The 20,205-nt window shown below is 43.4% G+C and overlaps 1 protein-coding gene across 12 annotated transcripts in view; it reads right to left on the reverse strand.

Moving 5' to 3' along the window:
* The window catches only part of TENM4 (teneurin transmembrane protein 4), a 755,206-nt gene that overhangs the window by 113,163 nt on the left and 621,838 nt on the right, over positions 1-20,205 (reverse strand). For 9 of the 12 annotated variants that reach the window (XM_061343269.1, XM_061343268.1, XM_061343271.1 and 6 more), the window contains 3 exons: positions 17,213-17,398; positions 10,854-10,880; positions 2,753-2,899 (listed from right to left, as the gene is read on the reverse strand). In XM_061343269.1, coding sequence (XP_061199253.1) covers positions 2,753-2,899; positions 10,854-10,880; positions 17,213-17,398 — 360 coding nt within the window. The remainder of the gene's footprint in view (positions 1-2,752; positions 2,900-10,853; positions 10,881-17,212; positions 17,399-20,205) is intronic. The other 3 variants (XM_061343276.1, XM_061343274.1, XM_061343273.1) reach the window with 1 other exon arrangement.

Raw genomic sequence — 20,205 nt, forward strand, 5'->3', positions numbered from 1 at the left:
TCGAAGGGCAGCAGTCATCCACCAAAAGTAGGGACCTACAAGGTAATACCTGAAATAGCTCAGAGAGATGAATGCCCTAAATCTGTTCCTCTCTGCTGATAGTGACTAGCTCATAGGGTTGACTTCTAAAGCTTCACGAAAGGACTACCATTTCCATTGCCTGCATTCATGTGCGTATGAAGACAAATTTGGCAATAGCCCTGTAATCCTTTACAGGGAGCCAAAAAAAACCCCACCTTTCTCCAGCCCTGAGCATGCATCACTCCAGAAACTGTGACAGGGTCCCAAAAGAGAGAGAAATTATAGTGCTCATACACATGCTACATGCTCTTTTAAGAGGCTCTTCAGGCCTCCATCGCTTCAGTGAGCTTGTAAGTGCAGCAGCTTCTCAGGGTATGATGTCCATGGTGACAAAGTGGCTGCATTAAATAAGGGCTCAGTTCTAAATGCAGGTGACCAGTGCTGTTTGAGTTCCCTTTGGATAGCTGAGAAATCTGAAGGCTGCTGTCACACATGAAACATATATATACTCTACTAGAGATCCAAGTTAACATGAAGGGGAAGCGAAAAGCCAGCTCAGGTACTCTAGGTTCCTCAGATGGTGCTGGACAAAAGGCAACAGACATTAAGTTGTAACATGGAAAACTATTATTAGATATTAGGAGGAGAATTATTACTATCAGGACGGCCATATTCTAGAGCAGGTTGAGCAGAAAAGTGGTATATCCATCTTTGGAGGTGTTCAGGAGTTGTCTGGACATCTTGAGCAACCCGATGTAATTAGAACTGTGTTGAGTGGGTGGATAACTGGATAAGTGCTGAAGTTATCCAGTTATATATATAAATTATCCTATGGATGTTCTACAAATGTCTCGAGCTGTCTTGAAATAGAAATCAGCATAAAAACTAGGAAACAGGTCCAGAAGCAGCCTTTCTCCACAAGTTTGTTTAACTATATTCAAACCCCTGTGATACACGAGGAACTCAGGATTCAGAGCAGAAATGCTTCACCACTGCTGATGCCCCTGCATCTCAGGGGTTGAAGTTCTAGATCTGAGCTCACAAATGATTAACAAAAATCAAGCCAAGAAGGTGTTTTCCACTGTTTCACTTTTAATCTGAGGAAAGTCCTTAGCAGTGATGTAGCAAAATGAAAGGACTAACAGTGTGTGATGTGTTATCTGTGAGCTGTAATGCACAGCATGTACATGTACTAGTTTTAGTGTACCAAGAGTGAAGTCAACACTCATTTGTGGGCTCTGACACATGAAAAAGCTGTCACAAGGCAGCCCATTACAACCTATCAGTTGCTCTGCATACACCACTGCTCCACACGAGCTCACCAAATGCAAGTTAGCAGCTGATGTGCACTAACTTGTAAACACATCGATGCCTTTTGTCTCTCCTGTCTACATCTGCTGTCCTGCAATGGCAAGGTGACAAAGAGCTTGTTTCAAGGTGAAGGTAACCTGGTTCTAAAGTTAGCACCTTGAATCAGGAGATACAGGAGATGGTGTTCCAGCAGCCTACTCAGAGTGTGGCCATGCTCTTTGTGATGTTACACAGTTGTGTTCTGCACTGTATGTTATTACTCCTTCCTTCTCTGTTTCTACAAGCTCCACAGGATTTGTGTTGGTTATCTTTTTTTCTATGGAAACTGGGATTATCCTTGGCTCTGCTTACCATATTTTTACACATCTGATATGATGAACTTTATTGCTGCCCTGTGTCAACTGCAAATAGGAAAGACAAGTACCATGGTGCTCAGTTTTATGTGAGGCAAAAAGCAATCTTTGTTTTAGAGTGTGTACTCTTTGTATGGTTCTCCAGTTTTTTTTCCCATCTTTTCTAAAGGGATAATTTGGTCCATTTGCCATGCCAGATGTGCAGAAGTATTTTAAATATTCAATCAGAATCCCAGTTGCTGTGAAGCAGATAATCACAGTCTTGGCTTGGCTATTTGTTGTAGCTGTACTGTTCTTGTGAATATGATAAAACAGAGGCTTGCAAAAGGCAGTCTCCACTTCACAGGCTGGGTCCTGGCCCAGACTTGTGGTTTACAAAGCCTTTTGCTGAGTGACAACAAAACAAATTATGCAGTCTCCCTTATGCCTTAAATTTAATATCTCATCTCCTGCCCTTTAATTCAAACCTTCACACTGCACCAGGGTTTCCTTTGTAATGAGATAACCCTGAATATTAAGTTTGCATTACGCAGAGCTATTATTCACATGCCTGACATCATTACATATGGAACTGTAATCAATAAAGCATGGCTCGAGAGGGATTGGATGGCTTGTGGGCATGGGGATCAGTCACCAAAAGCCTCTAGGTTTCTGCAAAGCATCCACCCCAAGTCAGTAGTGACTTGCTGGGGAGCCTTGATGAAAACCTCAGGCAGTGAGGCCATTTGGACAGGCAGGGATGTTGGCTGTCTGAGGTGGTCCCATTGTATCATTGCTGAGCCACTCATCTGGGGTGGGGTGATGTGTATGTAGCCTCTGCTTGCTCCCTGGTATATGGACTTGATTTGAGGATAAACAAACATCCCCCTTCAGCGCTGGCACCCCAGATCCATTCCATTTGAATTCAAATCCACTCTGGCTGAGTCAGCCTGGCAGGCTTCACTGTCTGTTCCCCACCAGCTGTCAAAACCCAATCTGCCCTGCAGCATCAAGCCCAGCTGACTGCTCACTGGGTGAGCTCTGCAGGCTCTGTGAAGCCTGACACATCGCATGTGCTCACGTCCTACCTCCATCGTTGTCTTTCCCATCTCCACACGCCGTCTCCATGGAGGTGTCGCATCCCGCTCCTCTCCAGCCCAGCTGGCAGACGCAGTGCCAGCCATTCATGTCCAGAGTGCATCTGCCGTTGCCGTTGCACAAGCCAGGGCATCCCTCTGCAAGGCAAAGAGCCACATGTTCAAATGCACTGCAAAGACAAAGCAAACAGCCTGGAGAGGGGCTAAGTAAACAGCATTTTCCCTTTGCCTTCTGTTTGTTTTTTCTCTGCTCTCACTTGGTGCCTTCCAACCTACTGGGATGGTGGTGACCACTCAATGAGCTGCTGCTGCTGGCTTTCCCCAGAGGTCCTCACAGCACAGCCTCACTACTTAGACCAAAGGAATCATGGAATCATAGAGTGGTTTGGGTTGGAAAGGACCTTAAGTTCCAATTCCCTGCTATGGGCAGGGACACCTCATGCTAGACCAGGTTACTCAAGGCCCTGTCCAACCTGTCACCTGGAATGGTGAGCTTTGGGGAAGCAATGAGATTTTCCTGCTCCACTGGTTATAAAACCCACCTTGCCCTCTGAGTCTCTCAAAGCATCTGCTATAGAAGACCAAGAGTTGGGGTTACCTAAATTGCATGTGGAGTTAAAGCTCCCTGCACCCAGCGGGATAAAGGAGCTGGCTTCCAGCAATACTGAGGTATCAGACTGGTGAGCAGTCAAAGCCAGCTGGAAAGGGAAGGCAGAAAACATTTGGAAAACACTCAGTTTCTCCACTGTAGTCATTTTGGGTGGGATTCATCTCATCTGGTCAGAATTAATCAATAACAAGAGACACCTTCAACTCTCTGTAGTCAGCAGAGAAACAGATTGTCCCATGGCATCAGCCTCTTTGAATGTGTTGGATGCCAATACCAATGAGCTGAGGAAAACAGCCATTTCTCCCCAGTGACTACAGAGAGCCCAGCACAGAGGCAGGCGTTTATTTTATAGGTGATAAAACTCAAGGGGGACGAATCCTGTCTCCCAGTCTGCTCATGAGGGTTTGATTTCTCATCTGATGATCTTCTGCTGGAGTTCTTGTCCTGTTTCTTTTCCCAGTAAGACAGCACTTTCCACAGTAAGCAGTGATGGGAGGGAGGCTGCTTATACACTTCTGGGGGCTTTTTACCTGCAGAGCTCAGAAATATTTACCAAGAAGGCATCAGAAATGTAAGACGCATTTTACAGCTTAGGCAACTGAAGTGCAATGGACTGAAGGTCACTCAGCAGGACTGATTATAGCAGGAGCACAATTCAATCTTCCTGAGCCCTGCTTTAAGGCCCTCTCTGTTTAGACGTGTGTTGTGCATCCTGCCACATAGTTTTGAGTTTTTCCAGCTTTGTGAGACAGGTTTTGCTTGTGAAAGTGTGTGAAAAACACGGACTTATCCTGTCCTAACGGGTTGCAACACAACGATGGAGAGGTGTAGCATCTGCTTGACTGCCTGACACACGAGGGTCTGCCCATGGAGGTGGTGGGGCAGAAGGTAGAGCACATCACGTCATGGTGTGTCCTGCACTGGGGAAACACCATTCAGAAATGACTTGCAACTAAAGGAAGGTTTCATGGTAAACATAACAGCTTTTCTATGGGTGTTTTACTAACAAGTGACAGATTAACAGGAGGTAAATGGAAAAGAGAACAAAGGTGGTAATGGAAAAGTCCTTTAAGAGGATCTTAAGTTTTTAATTTGCAAACATATTTGCTTTATTTTAGTATTTTTATTTCATTTTCAGTATTTCTATATTCATTTTTAAGTGTGCATTCTTGGGGGGACACACACTGTGTGGGTATGTGTGAGCATGCTTGCATGTACCCTGATATTTATACACTATATTTGTATTTATACACTACAGGGGAGCTATTTATAGGTGAGGCTACTTGAAATTCTCCATTTCAATATCCTGCCTTCAGTTACTTACAGCAGTGCCAAACTTTTAACTATTTAATCTGATCTTTTGCTATACTGGGGTTCATCGATGTGTCTGTTCCCTTTCAGGACAAGCTTGTTTTGGAGAATGAGAGAGGAAGAATCATAGAAACCTAGAATGGTTGGAAAGGACCTTAAGACCATCTAGTTCCAGCCCTTTGCCACGGGCAGGGACAAAAAGAAGTGTATTACTTCTTAAAGTAACCTGCTAAAATTACTTCGCTAGGTAGGTAATCCCTCTTTGGACTAGATAAATATAGTCTGGATAGGACCATCCTTATGGTATCAATAGGACTTTTATCCCATCTTTATAAATCTGCCTAAATTCGCTTAGAGGAAAAACTTCTGAAGAAATCTCACTCCAAGGGTACCCTGCATGGATGCATTAGAGCATCATCACTGAGCACACCTCAAGTTTTACTGGTTGGACTCTTTATAACTTATCCTTATCCTACAAAGTTCTTTTCTATGCAGCAGTTGCTCTTGAAACACCAGGCAATGATGCTGTGGTGTTGACCTGGACAGGAGAGCAATGAGAAACATAGATTTGAGTGATGAGGAGTTGAAGACACCACTGTAGGATAAGAAAACAAGGGTTGAATACCATTAGATTTTAACCCAACAACTATGTTTAATTCCTAAAGCAGGCTCTTTCTTTTCTGCAATGGGAAGAAGATAGGTTTTAGAAGTTCCTGCTGGGAGCTAAAGACAAAAAGCATCCTGGGTTTTGTTCTCCTGGGTTTGGTTCCAAGCCATGTAGGAATAGATCGAAACCCAGAAATGGTTTAAGTTAGCCTATGAGGTTTCATATGATGACAATTCAGAAGGAGAAGTGGGATTCCATGTTATTGTTGTTTGTTTCAATTATATTTTACATTTCCTAATCTTCGGAACAAAGATCTCAAAGGCAAAGATCTAACATTAGTAGACAGAAATGGTACTGTAGCGATCGATCACTTGCTTGAGACTGAGAAAAGGAAATGATCTTCAATTGTCTCATGTGAGGGGTGTCCAGCAAGTACAAGCAAAAACTAGTACACCTGTAAAAATCAGGAACTCATGGAACTTCATGTGCTCCACACTCCCAGACTTAGGAAAGGAGGAATTTGGAGTGGTAGAAAATAGCTGACATAATTTGGATGAGGCACCTTCTGCACCTGAGGAAATAAGAAACCTTGATGTGTTCACTGTAGCACAGCAAAGGCTGAAAAGACTCTGATTGCGTTCCACAAATTCATGGCATGGATAAAGAGTGAGAAGGGAAAACAGCTATTTAAGCTGAAGAGATTAATGCTGGAATAAGAACAAACGAGCAGAAACCAAACATGAATAAATTCTGGCTTGAAAATAGAAAGCAAAATAAATAATCTGCCAAGATCAAAGGAATAAAGTTATGGAGTAGCTTCCCAGTAGGAGTACTAAGGAGAAGAACCCACACTTACCTATCCATAGAGTGTGGTACACCTATATAAAGTTTTACACAAAGCGGCTACCCTCTACAGCGAAGACTGGACTCTAACTGAGGAGACCCCATTCAGTCCTATATTTATGAATTTTGTGTGAAATTCATTGTCTAAATGAAATGTGTTTGAGAGTATTTGAATGGACTTTCTTGGACGTGATCTGGACCTAGAGAAACAAAGTCAGGCATCCCAGAAAGCGGACAGAAAAGCATCAGTCAGGAGAGGAGAGACAGAAGAGAGAGGGTATCTCATGGGATTATGTATTCCCAAAACATGCATTCCTCTTCTTGACTATTAAGGGTATCCAGGGCGCTAGATGAGATACAAGCATCTATGCTGTAGATATCTAAAGGAGGATAAGTCCCACTTGTAATTTCATACTCCACTGTCTGGGCATCTTTCAAGTCTAGAATGTAAGTTTACCCATCCCATGAAGGAAAAAGACATCTCTGGTTGCTAGTGAGATAAATCTCTTCCAAGGAGTCAGAAAGAGCTGCTTCCTAATGAGATAGACTCTTCTTCACACATTCATGACCATAAAAGTTTATTAACCATTCCGTTACCAAGTATCAGTGATGTGAGGATTAAGCTGTACCTCTTCTGTGTCATGGGTTTGATAGGAAAGAAGACAGTTTCCAGAAGTAATGAGAAATAAAATCATTAATGGAAACCAACACAATTAAACAGCAGCTATATGAGTACCTTCAGAAAGGTAGATGGTAACATGGACATGTAGGCCGATATTTCTTCACTGCATAAAGACTTGACCATCACTGACACTACAGAAGTAGGACCGTGCAGTATTCCCCAGTCCACAAACAGTGCACTTCAAAACACATGACCAAAGGACAACACAAATAAACTTGATCCTCTCCTTTCCCCCATGCTGGGGAATAAAGCAAAAAATCACCTTGTCTCCAAAGTGCTTCTGAGTACCAGCACAGTGGGATGGATTAATCCTCACAGATTTACACAGCCATAATCTTGCAGCCCTGATTTCTCATAGCTAGAGGCACTAATGATTCATTATTCCTGTTTGTTAACTGTATTTGGGTGACTAAGGGAGTTAAATACATGAATAGAGCTTTTTGAAGCAGTGCAGGGGGTACTCTTTATGCGGGTTTCCAATTGATGCACATGAAAGTGCTGCTGGAAGATGGTAATAGTGATGGACATTCCCAAGGATTTCAGGTCTGCCATGCAAGAGGTAATACAGAGCAGGGAAGCAATGTAGAAGTGATTTTTGAACGAGACAAGAAAAGAGTATCAGAGTCGAAGGAGACTGTCACCAGAGTAAGAAATCATCCTGCCATTTTAAAGATCTTGGCAAAATAATCTGCTCTTAATGATCTGCACAGTTAAGGCCTCTAATTAGTTCAATTATAAACAAGGTTCAATGGGATTTTCTTCAAGCCAAGCCTCATTGCCACTTGAAATTGGACTTAAAAGACAAGGCTATTATCTTTCCTCCATCATCAGTAGGAAAGCACTGATGGATGTTCTAGCAAGTCCCAACAGATGGAGGTTGAGCTCCAAAACAGCTAGGACATGGCTGAATGCAGCACGTGAGGACACAAACACTTGGATCTTGAGGGAACAACAATCAGGAAGTGACCTGCAGAAGTTCTGTAGGACTGAAGGAGAGGAGGCAAGTGTTCTGAAAACACTCAACTCTTCAACTACCACCATGAGATTTTGTGATGGTGGGAATCCAGAAACCCTTCATCAGATTCATCCTGCAAAATGCAGATTAACAAACTGCTTGCCAGAGCTCCTATTGCTTATAACTCCAAATGAGAGAACTGTCTGTGGTCAGGCCTCAGGTCCTCAGGGCTTCTCACACTTCGGAAGCTGCCCAAAGAACCCACCCTGCAGCCATCCCTGAAGTCAAATGTTGGTTTTATTTCATAGAGCTTTACATAGAATGGTTTGGGTTGGAAGGGACCTTAAAATCATCCAGTTCCAACGCCCCTGCCATGGGAAGGGACACCTCACACTAAACCATGGCACCCAAGGCTCTGTCCAACCTGACCTTAAACACTGCCAGGGATGGAGCATTCACCAATTCTCTGGGCACCCTGTGCCAGTGCCTCAGCAATCTCACAGTAAAGAACTTCTTTATCTCCAACCTGAACTTCCCCTGTTTCAGTTTGAATCCATCACCCCTTGTCCTATCACTGCAGCCTCTGATGAAGAGTCCCTCTCCATTCAGACTAGCTGTTTATATGCCTCACTGCAGGATTAATTTGGTTATATTTTAAGAGTGAGAATTGCTAAACATCAATAGAGATTAATTACACTGATGTACCATTGGCTCCAATGGTATTCTGGATGGAGAAGCTCTCTCTAAAATCAGGCACCTCTTTTCATTCTAAGCATTCCCAGTGTTAATTAGGCCTTAGTTTAGACAAATCCACTCCAGTTCTAGTTAGAGCTTCTTGGTTTAATCACACTGAAGTTTGCTACTGAAACTTGCCCTCCAATGTAGAAATAATTCTGCCTCTTCTCTGACTTACTGGTTTACTGTACAGCTGTAGGAAGGATTCAGCAGTAAATCAGGCTCACCCTTGACAACGCAGGATTACTGGGAAGGGATTTCAACCAGAAAGATGTTAATAATTAAGAAAGCCAAAAGGGCATGAGTAATTTAGGTCTGAAATATGCACACTATGCAGTTAGCCAAGTAAAAACCCATGTACTTTTAATGTTCCAGCTATTGCTAATCTTTCCCAAAGAGGCCATGCATGGAAAGAGACCATCTTTTACTATTAGTATGTTACTTAACCTGTTACCCACTGAAATACTCACTAAATATAACATGCCTTTATTCTTGGCTATAAAGGTGAGTCAAAAGGCTATACAGAGGAAAAATTACAGCAACAGAAGACTCAGTAAATAACAGTTTGGCCACTGAATGGCAAATCGGTACTGAAGGTGCCTAGACCCAGGCTCTGTAGGTTGATTCCCTCTTTTCTATCTCTTTGGTGCTTATCTGCTACCTTTTGATTCAACCTTCTCCAACACATGTTGGGATGAAAAGGAGTCATCCTGGGGCTTTTGAAATGCAAAAAACTGGGATGTGGAACATTGATATGAGGCTCTGATCCCATTTCCTAGTGATGGCTCCTATCTTCTTGTAAGGATGCCACTGCTATTACTTCATAAGGATACAACATGTAACCCTCTTTCCTTGATATAAGAAGGAGAATATACTTTTTATTCCTAATTTAAATGAAGTCAAACATGCTTCACTGACAATAAGCAATGAGAGAAAACTAGCTACCACTTACTCCACTGATCTATAAACAGGGGTCCAAGGACAGGTACAAGTTGCTGCATTACACTGAAGACAAAAGCCTCCTTATTTAAACTGTGGATGTTTCCTTACCATTAATACTTGTTTGTCTGTCAAAAGCTTTTTCCTATTTGTGATTGTACCTGAACCTGCTTTTAAGCATCAATGCAAACAAGAGAGAGAAACATTAGACTGTAAATTCATTCAGAGGAGTGAAGTCAATAGGGCAACCATGTTTCTTGTCACACCACAAGAGCCCTATATGGCAGACACTTCATTTTAGCTGTTCACTGGACCAGTATTTTGAGTTATCTGTCCTTCTTCATCAGCCTCTCATGGTTGCTGTTTCTGATTGCTCACAACCTGAAAAGGAGGGTAATGCTATGGAAGAAACTGATTTGTTCAACCTGATTTCTTGGTTTGTTTAACCAGCAAACATAGGATGCTGTGCGGTGTCAGCGCTGTGTTGCTGTTAGCATCAAATCAGCCATGTAGAAAGAGATCTGTGTCCAATTCCATCATCTTTCTTGTCAGATTGTTGTATTTAACTGGATGTTAAATTTCAATGGTTTTAGAACATTAAATGCATTGGGGAACTATTTCTGTTTAAAAGTCCTAAATTCATTTAACTCATTGCTTTGTTTCATAACTGAGTTTTCTTGAGGGTAGGAGATGACTTCTATTCTGCAACAGCTCAATTCCTTCTCCTCCTCATCGACAAAAATCTGGGACCTAGACTTGCTTCACATCTACAAATAGGAACATAGGACTGGGTTTTACTGTAGTATACACTAACACAACATCAACCATAGGGTTGGATTTGGATTTCACTGTAGTGCACACTAATGCAGTGTCACTGATTTCCATAGACTTTGTAGATTTATACAACCAGAGGCTTTGAGGTCATAACAGTTTTGTATTAAGAACCAAAAATAGTAATATAGCATTACTCAAAGTTCCCATGGAAGACTTTGCAGTCATGGATCAAAAACATGGAGACTCCACACAGAAAGAGCACTCACCTGCTTGTTACAAAATGGATCATAGATATTGAATTAAACCCCAACACTGTACAGGGCTCCTGCTGTATTCACAGCCACTTTTGTTTCCTCCTGACTTGCCTTACCTGGGTAGGAGGGGTGAGGATGAGAGATGATTTGGAGGGGAGGGCAGGGACAGAGGGGATGGACAGGAACACTGATACGATGTTAACACGAGGGTCACAGCACTCACAGAGGTTAATTCCTACCTAAATGACTGGAAAGTTCACCCTTCCAGACATTAGGGAGCACTTTGGTGACAATGAGGAAGAGATGCAACCTCAACACAGCATGTTCACGGTGCATTTTTCAAACACAAAGACAATAGGAAAAATAGGAAGGAAGAGCATACCTTTCACTACCTTATCCAGATAGTGAGCTTGGGAGATAAAAGACAGGACATTTAAGGTAGGATTGAATAAGTGCATTGCGGCTTACTACGAGACTGTGCAGGTGCTAGAAAGGCAAAGGAGAGTTTGCTGTGATATGAAAAGAAAAACCTTGATTATGAGGAGAGAAAAAAAAGGGAGAAGGGTGCAGCACAGGCCTGCTCAGACACAGAGCTCAGGGAGGCTGCGTTTAGGCATCCGGTCATCTTTGCTCGGTAAGGTCAGGAAGAGAAACAGGAAAGCTTTAGATATATACTTATGTGCTTATATATATGCTATATATATGCATAAATATATATATGGCAGAATATTATAGTGCTCTGCCTCTGTTTTACTGCTTTTTGTTTCATCAGCAAAACCAGAGTCGTTTGGAAGTGCTCCACCTCACCTGACTGTCTCATATCAGTCCACACAGCTCTGTGATCTTACTAGGCTGGGAAAGGTTTTTCCCTGGATCTTCCTAATGGTAACACATTGCATTTATCCAGCATCCTCTAGCCCCAGATCAAATTACTTCCCAAATATGAAATTAACCTCACGGCAGCTCTACCACATAGGGAAGTATTAATACAGTCATTCCAAGGAGGGCTAAAGAAAGAAAAATGATAGCTATATATGTGGTGGGAGCAGTCATGTGCCCAATTCCCATGGAACATTCATTTGGATAACCACCTTCTAATTGATTTTCTGGGGTCAAAGAGAAAGTTGGTGGCAAAGACATGAACAGAAGCCAGGATTCCTGCCTCGGAGAGCCCTCAGACATGCCTGCAGGCGGCACTCTGTCCTAGCAGCATCTGGGCTCTATTAATAAATGAGAAGCTCCAAGCGTTGCATTTCTCTCTTTCATTACCTGTTTAAATGTTACATCCCTTGCTCTCTTGTCTGCTCCCTGGAATCTCTCTCTCAGTGGTGCCGGGAACCCTCCTGAAGAGGTTTTTGTTTGAGATTCAGACTGCCCACCTGAGGTCACAGTCCTGGCAGGAATGATATTCCCATCCTGTGAATCTAACAGATCCACCAAAGCACTATTGTAGCAAATGGAAAGGGCTTGGAGGATCAGAGCTAATCTAGTGCAGGGCAGTTATGAAGTTTGGGAATGAGATTAACTCATCACCCTGGTGTAGCAGTAGCGATGCAGGATGCAGAGCATCACCATCCACTTGGCTTCAGCCACCAGCATGGGGATGTGTCTTTTGGGTTCTGATATCCACAGCAGCCCAACCTGTAAGCTTGGGCAGTAGTCATGGTGCAGATACCAGCAGCGGAGGCAGCTGCCAACCAGATGTGTTAGTTATATGTCAAGCTCTTTTGTAATCTGAAAAATAATGGGGACCTTCTGTGGAATATTCCATGGTAGCATGAATCGCTCTTCTCTACACATGCAGTCTTGCTCCCATGTTATACTTCTGTCATTACTATCACGGTATCACAGAATGGTTTGGGTTGGAAGGGACCTTAAAGCTCATGCAGTTCCAATCCCCTGCCATGGGCAAGGACACTTTCCACTAGAGCAGCTTGCTCCAAGCCCCTGTGTCCAACCTGGCCTTGAATTATCTACAGATACTCCTTTGGAAAGGATGTAGGACATATTGGGGCTCAGAAGGAAAGCTGCTTTTCTAAGGTGCTCCCTGCACTTGAAGGCACTGCTTCATATCACCACCCCTCTCCTAGAAGCCACTGTCATAGAATGCTTTGGGTTGGAAAGGACCTTAAAGCTCATCCAGTTCCAACCCCTGCCATGGGCAGGGACACCTTCCACTAGTCCGCGTTGACTCTTCAGACCTGCTATGGGGGGAGCACCTATGAGCATTTTCAGCCTGAAAGCCCTCCCATTTCAGCAGCCTGAGCTAACCTGGTTTGCTTGGCCTGAAAGTCCTTGTGAAGGGCAAAATGAGCATTTCTCTTGGCTCACAGAGAGGAAGGGAGGGAAGGGAGAAGAGGGATGTGCTGGGGACTTCTACCCCATCACACTCTCTTCCTTCACTTTCTAACTATTCTTTTTCTCTTTGTCTTCCCCATGGGGTGAAGTGGACAAAGATTCAGTGAAATCCCTGGAGTTAAACTGCAATCACACAGATATGAAGGAGAGGAGACAGTAGCCATTCATCACAGAACCACTGATGGCAGAAGACTTTCATGCCACAGGGGAAAAGCCTGTCTTTGAAGTTCACCTCTAATATTTACTGTCAAATATGCTGTCCAACTACTAAAGGCCAGATTGCCTTCAGCTTGATGCAAAATCATGCTGGAAGGAAGCACCAAGCACGTATTTTCCACTGGCTGCTACAGCTGTGGCACTCTCTTGGCTCTTCCCATGGCTCTTCCCAAAGGCACGCATCTGAACTAGGAAGGGTGGGTGCCAGGGAGCCAAACACGTATTTTCCACTGGCTGCTACAGCTGTGGCACTCTCTTGGCTCTTCCCATGGCTCTTCCCAAAGGCACGCATCTGAACTAGGAAGGGTGGGTGCCAGGGAGTCAAACACAGATCAGCTTCTGCTGTGGATGTGGCTGAGCACTGCGAAGAGCTGACTATCTGCTCTGTTGGGCAGCAAGAACCTTCTCCAGACACTGGTGGGCTTATTCCACATTGGGCTGCACATGGACTGAGCTGCTTTATGGATGTGTTGGAAAGCTGGGGAAAAGAGACCAGGATCCACCTGTACTGTGCCTTGTTTGCATTCCAGCCGCTCCAGCAGAAACCAAGAGGCACTGAACACAACCCAGCCAGTTACTTATTCAAGAAGGCTGATGAAAGGCAAACTTAGAGGGGCAAATGTCTCAAACCCCAGAATTTTGCTAAGGAGAACACCAAACAGCCCCATGGCATCATAAGCAGAAGCTCATGTGGGTCAGGCTGCCTCTCTAGGCACTTGTTATTCCACACACAAGCAGTGCCAGGCCCAGATTTTCAGAAGGAATTAAGCACATAGCCTTTGAGGAGATCAATGGGAATTAGGCACTGAGGTGCTCTGAAAATCCTGTTAGGTAGGCTGTTGTGTGTTTGGAGAAGTAACTGCTGGTCCCTCAGAGCTCTAGAGACTCTGCAGTACTGAGGTGCAGCACCTGAACTTCAAGTGATGGCTTTGGTCTTGTGCGCAGGATGCTCAAGGATGATGGACATCCCAACTCCAGCACACAGGGAAGCCCTCTCTGTCATTGTTTTGCTAAATAACCCTAATATGAATCAAAGAATTAAGGCTTGTTGCTGGTAAAATATCATACAGAGAGATTCACATACCACTGCCATTGTCCATTAAACCCAGGAAATTTCCTGTGGTGCTGCCTGTCAATCAATTCCATAGAGCAGCCTACCATGGAGCTAAATTGTAATTTGGCTTTTCAGAACCCACAGTAAGAGGGTTCATTTCATCTTTAAACTCAATGCTCCTAAACCCCACTATTCTCCCTCGCTGTGGTTTGGTCCACAATAGGAGAAAGCTGAATTCTTGCAATGTTTCTAACTGGGGACTGCTGGAGAGCCCATCATAGGTCTGTTGCAATTGTGGTCGTTGTCATGTTTGGGGCTTTCTTCCTCTAAGAAATCAGAGTAAATCAATTGAACCATTCTTCAGGATTCCTGCAGTTAAATAATCAGCTTTCTGTTCTACTCTTTTGCCTGGATGTGTTAAGCTTGCTGAATTAGGATGATGAACGCAAGCTTCTGCATCGATTTCTTGGCTGGGAATTAGCTAGGGTTCTTCTAATGAAATCCCTGAATGTGAGCAGTCAAGCTAGTGTACTTGGTGACACGAATCTTTCCATGAGCAAGCAAAATTAATCCATTGGGATCAGAATTCCCTTGAACACTGTTAAGAAAGAGCCTCCTATAGCCTATAAAACAAAAAGGATTTCTTACTCTCAAACATGCTCAGCAGGAAATGGAAGAAGTGTCTTTTACTTGTATCATCCATTTCTACCATGTTACCTGTACACATGGCAATGTTGTTAAAGCATCACTTCAGCAACGGGGTTTTATGCTTGTCAGTGCTAAAGCAAACCGGGCCATGACATAGACATTACTGTCAACAGAACAAGTTGCCATGCAAGGAAGTTACACACGGACAAGGGGAATGCTTTCCACATACTTAATGTAATTCCAAGTCAATGTCCTTTCATCTGTGCCAATATAATTAGCTTATTACTCCTGCTAAAGCTATTCAATTTTCTTGGATATTTATGACTTTGCCAAATCTCCTTTACATTCCACACATTTATCAATGAAATCTTCTGGAGGAAATACTGTTTGCAGCTTCAGAGGCATGAGACTATGGAAAAATCTGTTGCTCAATCACCATGCAAGAAGATGAGGAGTGGAGGGAAGTGAAAAGAAATGGAATTGCTCCTTCACTTTAAGTATTAAAGAAGGATTCCTGTACCAAGGCAGCACTGCAACAGGAAGGTGGCACCACACCAAATGATAGTGTGCACCAGCTAAATCTCGATGCTGACTGCATTGCAGTGCTGGCGTTTCCCATGATAACATGGGCTCTTCTTACTTAAAGTGAGGAACACTGCAAATAATGGGGTAAAGTGAATGACGATGAAGGATAAAATGTTGTTTTGTGCAAACAGCCTGGGCGTATCAGATGTCTGGAGAAACATCATGTACTGAACTAGCAACATGTTGGTTTTGCAGCAGAACTAATAAAATGGCACTGAGGGTATGAATCAGGCTTCTTTTTGTGAAGAAATGACTTTCACATCAAATTGTCCCCTGGAATTTGGAGCCTTTTTCTGTCTGTTAAAACCTTTTCACGAATCTGTGTTGCTTCCCAAATCAAAGTGCTTGAACAAAAGGCTATAAAATAATATTCTAGAAACACGGGATTGTAATTAACACAGGACTGCTCTTTTCGTTTTGAAGTCATTGAAGAGAGGGTGTTTTTAATCCCTTCCACATGAAAAGAAATGAAAGCTGTGAGGGCCATAGCAAAGAAAGCAGAATGTAGTATCTAATGAGACAAAGGAAGTTTTAAGAGCTAGATATTTTTCATTACGGGATGCATGTGGAGGCCATAATGTGGTAGGGTGATATTAGCATAAATAAATGATAAGTAGAACTGAGCCACAGATATGGTGCGTATCATTACCCTAATGATGGAATTAACATATTGTGATCAGGCTCCATTTCCTGTCTGTGTGCATGTGTGTGCGTGAAAACTTATCTGGTGCTCAAGCAAAGGGATGTCTACATGTAACTAAGTTGATAATCCACACGGATGACTATGTGGACATTCACCCAGGTATTGCTAGTGGTTAATTTTGATGTGGTGTGATTTATATGTATCATGGCAGAATGAAAGCAACATAGTGGTAAATTTCCTTATCTTTAAATAAAATTGATTAAGCCAAAATGACCAAAGGAGAATTCTCACTCTTCTCAAGTTAACTGCTATTTTTCAGGTGCACAGAGGCATTATGGAGAGTAGAAGTGGATTCACTAATTAGTTTGCCATTAACACATAATAAATGGTGTCTGGGGAGTTTTAATGCTACTGATGTTATAGTATGACTACGGAATGGGGACTTAAGGGGCTGAATGCATGAAAGTCAGGAAAAGAAAGACGTGAAAATGCATCAAGTTGTTAAGTGAGATGAAGGAGGAAGGTAAAGCCAAGCCAGCTCATTAATGATGCTGCAAATCGATTAACATAGGAGATGCACCTCCTTGCATTATTTGAGGCATATTGGTGGCACCTTATGAATACTAATAACAGGCATGTCACCAAGAGCTCAAGATAAGTGCAGGTGCATGAGGAATACAGAACTAAAGGGAGAAGGAAATGAAATGGTTAGAAAGGCAGCCAAGCAGACAAGGGATAAGCAAGACAGAGTTAAATACCAGCCAGAAGTCATCTGACTACAGTTTCCTCTTTTGTACTGGCAAGCAAAGTGGCAGTGCAAATCATGGAGCAAATAAAAGGGAAGAAAACTTTAAATCAGATGCATGAGTCTGAAAATGCTGTCACCATAGCAGAGAGAAGTCTTAGAGGCCACAGAAAGACCTTTTGAAAGAGGCAAAGTGGGATGTGTTTAAAAGCATCCAGGTGACATTTGACAGCTCGTCTCTATGAGACCAAACACTGCAGAGGTGTACTTCATGTCTGACAATCAAATATATCTATATAGCCACGTCATCAACAAATGAAAGGACATTTTGCCTTGTTCCCACATGGAAATGTATGATGTCAGAACTGGAAATCCAAGGACAAAGGTGCTCATGCTGCACTAAGTCACACATATTCAATTCAGCATGCACCTTTTCTCCTCCCTGAGCATCAGTTACACTTTGAAAAGGAGTCGGTTTTTCTTTCTCCCTACCAATAGTGCAGTGCTCTCCGTTCCAGCCCGGGCTGCATTCACACTTGCCATCCCGGCATGTCCCGTGCTCATTGCAGCGTGGGTGACATGCTCGCTGGTCGCAGGCTGTGCCCATCCATCCCTCCTCGCAGCGGCAGGTGCCTCCGACACAAATGCCATGTCCTCCGCAGTCCGCTGCACAGATCTCTGTGGGAGAGGAGAGAAGAGAGAGGAGGGGATATGGGTGGAGAGAAGGGAAAAGGGGGGAAAATCCAGAGTGTTATTGTTAAGGAAAACAGCCACACTTCACTACCTCGCCTTATGGGGCAATGAAAGGAATTCCTGGAGCTCTCAACACTAATCCTTCCTGACAATAAGAATCTAGTAAGTATATTACAATAAAAAAGAGAAGGACATGGATTGCAGAGGTCTGCTGTGATTGATCCTCCTATTTGCTTTCTAATTCTCTGGCACTCCTTGAGCTTTTGTGATCATCAAATCCAAGGAGGAAATAAGCAGAACAAAAGCCACATTTAATTAAAATCTGGTTAAGTGTGGAAACAATGTGCTGATAAAAACTACTGATGCTAAAGTTGAGTGTTGGCAAAGCCTGTTCAGGGCTTGTTAAGCCACAGTTCTGGGGATGGGATTCATTAAACCCCTGCTTCTTTCAATACAGAATACTTCTATTTCTACTGAGTCTGCACATCTGCAATGTCCCTGTTCTCCTATCACCCATTAAAAATCCTCCCTCAGGTACATGGCGGTACCACCCTGCTCTTTTTGTGGGCTACACACTGGAGTTGATAGGATGGTGTTTGTTCTGAAGTCTTATTGGAGTTAACAGAAGCATGGAATTACAGCTGGATATTTCAGTACTTACCTCCTATAAAAGAGAAGAGCTAAAGGACATTGCCTTTTCAGAGGTACTGGCTTTCATACCCTCTGTGAGCCCCACTGGGCATGGGACACAGGTATGCATGATTAGCTGAGACTAAGATTGGATTCAGCAGCACCTAGGCTCTGTCAAGTGGGGGTCCACTCTGAAATTCATCACTCAATGGGAGGGTCTCCCTTACCCTTTTCACCTTTGGTCTCTATATAAATCATTTATTATAGAATATAAAATCCCAGACTGGTTTGGGTTGGAAGGGACCTTAAAGCTCATCCAGGTCCAACCCCTGCCACAGGCAGGGACACCTTCCACTAGAGCAGCTTGCTCCAAGCCCCCGTGTCCAACCTGGCCTTGAACACTGCCAGGGATGGGGCAGCCACAGCTTCTCTGGGCACCCTGTGCCAGTGCCTCAGCACCCTCACAAGGAAGAGCTGCTGCCTAATATCCAATCTCAATGTCCCCTCTGGCAGCTATATCATATATCAATATTTTAAATCATATTAAAACTGCTCTTGCTGATACCTTTGATGTTCATTCATTCAGCAGCCCTGAACCACTCATTTCACACCAGCTTTTCAGGGGTGCTGCTCTTCCCACCATCCATAAGCCCCAGCGGACATGAGGACACAGCTGTGCATCATATTTTTTGCTAAGCACTAGGCTTTTGGCTGTGGTTGGCATAAATTTGGGAGACTTCCGTGTTTTCATCTGCACTGTATTCATGTGGAAAAAGTGAGACTTGGTGGAGAACAGGTACCCATGAGGCAGGTGTTAAAGTGCCTGTTACCACCGTTACTATACAGGGCTGATTTCAAGGATAAAAATGAAACCAAATACTGATGTGGTGTTACACTCATAGGAAGTGAAATGAATCTTCTCCAGGCTCATCCCCTGACTGCTCACCTTCGGCTTCTTATAAACCATGACTGCACTGTCCTCAGAAGACAGGCACTTCAGACTGTATTTCAGACCATCGGGTCTTTCCTCTTCCCTGTGCCTGATGCTTCTAAATGTGATTGACCTTTCCTGAATGTTTTGGACTCAAGTCTTCTGCCTGACTGAGCCATTTCATAGATTTTACAGGGTAGGGACACAGTTCCCCTTGGGGAGAGTGGAGACAAGATGTGTATAGAAGACATGCTGAGCAGGGCTGGGCTGGAAGCCCAACAAGAGGTACCGGGGTACTCTGCAGAGTGCATTTTCTCCCTTTCCCCCCATTATATACCTCCAGAATGAATATCTCAGGCACCAACCCATCTCCAGTGCCTCTCTTTTTGCCTTTGAGCATATTAAGTGCAGGATTCAGAGGCTTGGGGTGGAGGGGGAACTGGTATTATACAAGACATTTACTCCGGGTCACTGACTGCACATAAAATATTCAGAACTACTCAGCCTGCATTAGCATCACACCTGACTGAAATTCAGCCTTACTCAAGCTGTATTTAGTCTTTTGCTAATTAACACCACCAGGAACAGGAAGCTTGGGCTCTTTGGGGACTTTTACATGCTCTTCATACAGGGCTGGAACATCCACTTCAGCTCCAGAAGGAAGGTTTTGCACCATAGAAGAGAGCTGCAAGGTCTTCACCCTTTATGAGGAAATGGATTCTTGCCTCCAAGGATGAGGGAGAGTTCCTTAGTTCTTTACTATCCTAGTAACTAGGATAATACTAATAGTAAAGCTTTGCATACCTAGAAAATATCTTATTACCCCAAAGAGACAGGAACACATCTACTTCCTGCTTACTCTGCAGCTCAGGGTAGTGGAGCTGTTTCCAGTTGAACCCCATTTGTTGCAGTGTCTCAGATGTTACCAAACCCTCTCAAACATTTAGCCCTATGTATTTAAATTTCTAATGAACAAACTTGGGAGCACAAATATGCTTAGGACACTCAGGATCTTGTCTGTCCCATTTAGAGTCAAACCTGAAAAAGCATTTGGGCACTTTGGGTGCTTAAACTGAGGTGCAAGGATGTGCAGATACCACTTGCTGCCAAAAAAGAACAGGATCTAATGTAAGTTGTGCTGAAATTACACTATCAAACAATTAAGACATGACCAAGGAAGGACTCTTGAGTTGCTCTCAGAAGTTTTTACTTTGCATCTGGCATCAAGACA

This window comes from Neopsephotus bourkii, unplaced genomic scaffold (genome assembly GCF_033783945.1).
Source record: "Neopsephotus bourkii isolate Nb327-2 ecotype Australia unplaced genomic scaffold, CSIRO-AGI_Nbou_v1 NB_1825, whole genome shotgun sequence".
Lineage (NCBI taxonomy): Eukaryota > Metazoa > Chordata > Aves > Psittaciformes > Psittacidae > Neopsephotus > Neopsephotus bourkii.